Here is a 5340-nt window from a genome sequence, read left to right as displayed (position 1 = left end):
GTAAAAAAAAAGAGGAACACAAACAAAATAATAATAAAAAAAACATGATTACAGGACATTATTAAAAGCATAAAAATATCTTCTCAACATAAAACCCTTCTGAAAACCAAGGGATATATATTAAAACCCTGAAACAGGGTAGCACATGGTATGGCATCCATGTAGGCACAGGTGCTGTACTCAAGAAACACCAGCAGTCATGTGTTTGTGTCTGTGTGTGTTTCAGTATTCATACTTCAGAATGCATAATTACAATATACGCAGGAGCTCTGCTATATTCGGTGTTACTGTAACAACATTCAAAAGATACTGGAGCGGAACTTCTTCACGATGTTTTTGCTGTTTTGTAGTTTTTTTTTTTTGTTTGTTTGTTTTTTTTCCCTCCCGCACATGTTGGCCGACTTCGTCGAGAAGTCGCTCTCAGTGGCTCAAACTGATTCTTGTTATTAGCGCGAGTTATTTCGGTGTGCGGGCTGTAAACACTGTCTTTATTAGGCCTTCTCTCTGTGTGAATCTGCCCCCACCTCCGCCCTGCCCCCCTCTACACCCCCCCGCCCCCCTTGTTTCCCATCCCTGTGCAATGCCTGGTTTACAAACAAAGGCACAACAAAAAAAGATTGAGCTCTGTCGCTAAAGAGGGAAAGGCAGAGGAGAAAGGGAGGGATGGGGGGGGAGAGACAGAGAGAGAGAGAGAGAGAGAGAGAGAGAGACAGACAATGAGTGCTGGGAGATCCTGGTGTGACAACTTTGAAGAAAACTATCAGCAGCATATAAAAGTGGGATTGACCGTTAGCGTAACGAAGCTTTGGACTGGACCCACGCTCAGGTCGTTATTTTGGGTCGAAAGTGGCAACAAGGCTAGTGTGACCACCTTAGCGGAACATAAAAAAACGGACAAACATGAAACGGCATCACTAGAGTATTCTCCCAACATTCAAAGCAGCTTGTTCATTGGCTGGAGACGACAGGGAAAAAGGGGGCGGGGTCAACGGATTAAGACAAGGGAGGGGAGAGGGAAGTTTTATTTTAATAAATACTAAATAAAACTTTAAACTCAAGAAAAAAAGAATTATATATATAGATATATATCTATATATATATAAAATATGTGTATATATACATATATATGTATGTATATGCACACGTATGGGCGTTTCTGTCAGCGCCTGCTTAGCCCTCTGCACAGGACACCATCAGTCCGCCGTCGTGTCGCAACTCGACGGTTTCTTCAGTGGTTATCTTCAAGAGGAGTCGGGGTCTCTCCTCCCCCCTGGCCTCCGATTCTTGCGTCGGTCTTCAAAGTTTCGTCCCTTTGTGTGATCTAAGGCTGATTGGTTGAGCGAGTCAGGGAGGGGGCGGCTCCTCCTCTGAGTTCGGCATACTTCATTGGCTCGTCTTCCTTCAATCGCGTTTCTTGTGCTGGATATATTAACTCTGTTTAGCTTAATAATAAGAAATATTAAAAAAAAAAAAGTCCAGAGGTTTTTTTTTTTTTGTTTGTTTTTCATAGAGTCTGTTGCTCAAGTTCTTAAGGGAAAGCTTAACTTGTGTTTGGGCGCGGGAAGGGCACTGGTTGTTTGTGTTATTTTATTTTATTTTTTTTCAGTCCATCCTCTCCACTTTGCCCAGGACCTTGCCCTCGTACATGGGCAGCACAGTGGCATCTTCCCACACTTCCTCGAACACCGCTCCACACTCAAACTCATCGCTCGCCTTCTTGAAGTAGTACCTGAGGAGGGAAAGAAAAGGAGACACACACAAAGAGAGAAGTTTGTGATTAGAAAACGCGTAGGTGAGTGTTGGGAAAGAAAAGAAAACTAAGCTCAAACAATAGCTGACAGAGCGGCAGCAGGAGGGCAACCGATACATTTCATCTTGTTCTAAACAGCTTTGAGGCTCCTACACGACTACTTACGTGTACACGCTCCCTTTAGTCCAAATCAAACACTCACGCTCTCTCAGAGCCAGAAATGGATCTTGTACAAAACAACTTAGTCATAGCCTTCAATGCCATCCCTGAGCACTTCAAAGGTAGAGCCTGACTCCACATCGCACCGCTGTGCAAACACAGCTGAACCTCTCGTTTAAACACCGCCTGTGATAATTTGAGCCGCTAAAAACGGCTCGTCCGCGAGCGCTCGGCTCCTCATCGCAGATCTGTCCTGTCAGGACTTATTAAAGTTGAAGGGTTAATTAGAGGCTGTCCTTAAGCACCTCCCCCTCCTCCATCCCTGCTCCCTCTCTCTCTTTCTCTATGGCAACCCCCCCGCCTCCACCATCACCACCTTCCTTCCTCCCAGTGTCTCCACAGCTTCCAATTGGGCTTGTTGTCAAAAATCAAGGGCCTCTCTGTCACACAGGTTGACGTTTCAGGTGCCCCAGAGTCTGCCTGCGACTGCACTCCACTGCCCGCCTCGAAACCCGAAATTCTTCAGACACAAACACGCGCTGCGGAAAGCTTCCAATCGAAACGGTGCCGTTTCACACTTACAACACTCTTCAGTGTGGACGCAGCATTTTCAGGATGAGTGAGACAGGCCAGGGTCGGTATGAGGGTCTCATGTAATGACCCTTCGTAAAATAATGCTCTGAATACTGAAGTTATTCAAATACACTCCACAAACAAAGTCTTACCAAATATATTTTGCCAAGATTTTAGTGCAAATGTCTTAGTACACTTGAATTAAGACAAAGTTAACTTGTAAGTAACTTTTCAGCAAGAACGTATTTTAAGTCAACAATTCATTAATATTGATTTAAAAAATACTAGTTCCACTGGCAGATTACTTTACTTGATATTTCCCATGTTATACATAAAATAATCTGCCAGTGGAGCTAGCACTTTTCCATTAATATTAATGAAATATTTACTTAAAATAGCCTCCTGTTTCTTGCTGAAAAGTTACTTTTAAGTTAATTTCATCCTAATTCAAGATGTTTGAATTAAATCCAAGGCAAAATACTTGGTAAGATTTTGTGTTTTTGCAGTGTAAAAGTGCAAAGCATGATCATATTCGTATCTTAGAGAGCTAAACTTTCAGGAAAGCGGAACATAGTCCAGCAAAATTGCTCCGTTTTCTTTAAACCTCCGTTATAGAACACGCTGAATTTTGAAATGTTGGCAGCATTTCGAAAGTCTGAAGTGAAGATAATCAACAATACTTTTGCATTCGACTATGTAAAATTCTGAAATCAGAAGTAAAATCACAGCCCTATAAGTCACTTTCTCTTTGGATAGAAGGCTAGAAAAAAAAAAAAAACATGATGTTTTTATATTCTTGTAGAAGTCATTAAAAAATTAGTCAAAACTCGCCAAAATCAAAATGAGCAGCACAAAAACTGGAGGCCGGAAGCAGGTCACAAAATGTGGTGCAGCAGCGGTTCAGCAAATGTGTGCAACAGTTTGGACGAAGGACCTCTGCCCTCACACGGTATTCCTCGAGGTCACGGGTCACCTCGCCGACCCGCTGCTCCTCTTCTTCACACAAGCGGAGATAGCTCCCCAGGCTAGCTCAGCCCCAGTGGCTGTGAAGTCTCCTGATGTTTCTAATGATTCCACTCTCTACTTTAAACCCAGCAAAAAGATCAGCAGGAGGGGATTTAATGATAAGCTTTGTAATGGAAAAATGCCTCATTTTGTCCATGTGTGCCTGCATTCGGAATATAAAACGGAAGAAGAAGAAGAAAAAAAAAAAACAAAGTAGGGGGAGCCGAGTGTTTTATGAGCTCAGCTTAGAGTCATTCAGACAACACATGTACGGGGAGGGTGTACATAAATATACACATAAGTCGTCGTTTTTTGATTGTAATCGCAGATGAATGCGAAGGAGGTTTGTTTCATCACAGCTGCAGAACAGGCAGCAACATTAATGTGACAAAAAGCAAAAAAAAAAAAAAAAGCTTGTAATCAAACTGCATTTCTAACAACAACAAAAAAAAGTTCCATCTGTTGTCTAACTTCTTCTGGGCATTGCTCAAACGCTTTCAATTATTTATCTTTCTTGTTTTATTCTTCTCACAAAAACAGCCACACTACCCATCTTAATCTAAATGGCTGCATTTAAATAAATATATAAAACTACATTTTATGCTCACAAATAGTTCAAAGTCATCACTTTGCTGCAGAGGCAGAGCGACAGAAGGAGTCTTTCCACTGGAACATGTTTTATGTGGCAGGATTTTTCTCTCCTCACAACATCTGGCACCAATATTGTCTGGCAGAGCTGCGGAGTACTGTTCTCTGCTGAACCGCTGCCATGTCCAAATTAACCAACTCCACACATTCTGCTGCCATTGAAGCCAGGCGCTTCATCCCCCCACCCCCTGTTCTCACAGGCTCGCTGAAGAGTTATGGGGTAGCTGGGGGAGCGCTGGCTTGTTTGCGAGCCTTCTCCTCCGCTCTTGCCTAACAAACAGATGTGACTGCAGAGGCTTCACTTGCTGAAATACCACAGACTCCCCCCTCCCACCCCCCCGAAACAGGGATTTCGGTAGCTTCAGCGGCGGATCTTCAGAACTTGTTGGTACTTACAACTGAAGTCCTGATGATGGGGGTTTGGCTTCGTCGTGCGACACCGACGGTGGCGGCTTTATCGCCGTGGCCCCGATACCTTCGCCAGAACAAGGTGCTCAGCGCAGCGTTGGATTTCAATGTCTGATGCAATCGTCTGGCGGAGGAATTTGAAGGCATTGCGATGGTCTTTGCACACAAAATAAAATAACCTTAGCTTCAAAGCCATATTTATTAAGGCTGCCTTAGCATGTAAATCAGGACCAGATGTGAGAAAAATTCACTCCAGATCCCCCTTTTTCTCTCCCCCTCTTTCTGAAAAAGCTCTAAGTACAGTGGATGAGCCCGGCTTAGTTTCTTTGTCAGCTTTCAGGCTCCAGTGCTTCACACATACAAACAAAAGCAGTGTATATATATATATAAACTCAATGGGGAGTTTTCTAAGTCCATCTGCTGTGATTCTTGTCCTGTCTCAACAGGTGTCATTAATCATAATTCAGAGTTAGAGGTGCACCGAAAATCGGCACCAAGCAGCAGCTGTTGGATGGTTTTCAGTGTCGTCGGCTCTTTTTTTTAGTCCGTGGTGAAAACACTACGGTTAACGTTAATGCTACATATTTAATCATTAAGCAGGTGGCCAAGGGTAAAAAAAAGTAAAAATGAAACGCTCAGAGGTGCAAGAAGATATTTGGAAGGAACATATATTTATGTGTCAGGCTGTGAGAGAGCGAGAGAGAGCAAGACTTGCTGCAGATAGCAGGGCGGCTAAACAGAGTGCCGTGAAGTTGCTCTGTCAACTTTTTAAAAATTCAAGTGCTGTGATAAGTCCC

General features: G+C 43.2%; 1 protein-coding gene across 7 annotated transcripts in view; it reads right to left on the bottom strand.

Moving 5' to 3' along the window:
- Positions 1–374: 374 nt before the first annotated feature.
- The window catches only part of LOC106946209 (axin-2-like), a 109107-nt gene continuing 104141 nt past the window's right edge, over positions 375–5340 (bottom strand). For all 7 annotated transcript variants that reach the window (XM_015030401.1, XM_015030400.1, XM_015030402.1 and 4 more), the window contains one exon: positions 375–1729. In XM_015030401.1, coding sequence (XP_014885887.1) covers positions 1603–1729 — 127 coding nt within the window. In that variant the 3' untranslated portion in view covers positions 375–1602. The remainder of the gene's footprint in view (positions 1730–5340) is intronic.

Source organism: Poecilia latipinna, unplaced genomic scaffold (genome assembly GCF_001443285.1).
Source record: "Poecilia latipinna isolate Pla-1442-1.1 unplaced genomic scaffold, P_latipinna-1.0 Scaffold180, whole genome shotgun sequence".
Taxonomy (NCBI): domain Eukaryota; kingdom Metazoa; phylum Chordata; class Actinopteri; order Cyprinodontiformes; family Poeciliidae; genus Poecilia; species Poecilia latipinna.
The sequence above is the reverse complement of the archived record's forward strand: the minus strand, read 5'-3'. Positions and strand labels throughout refer to the sequence as shown.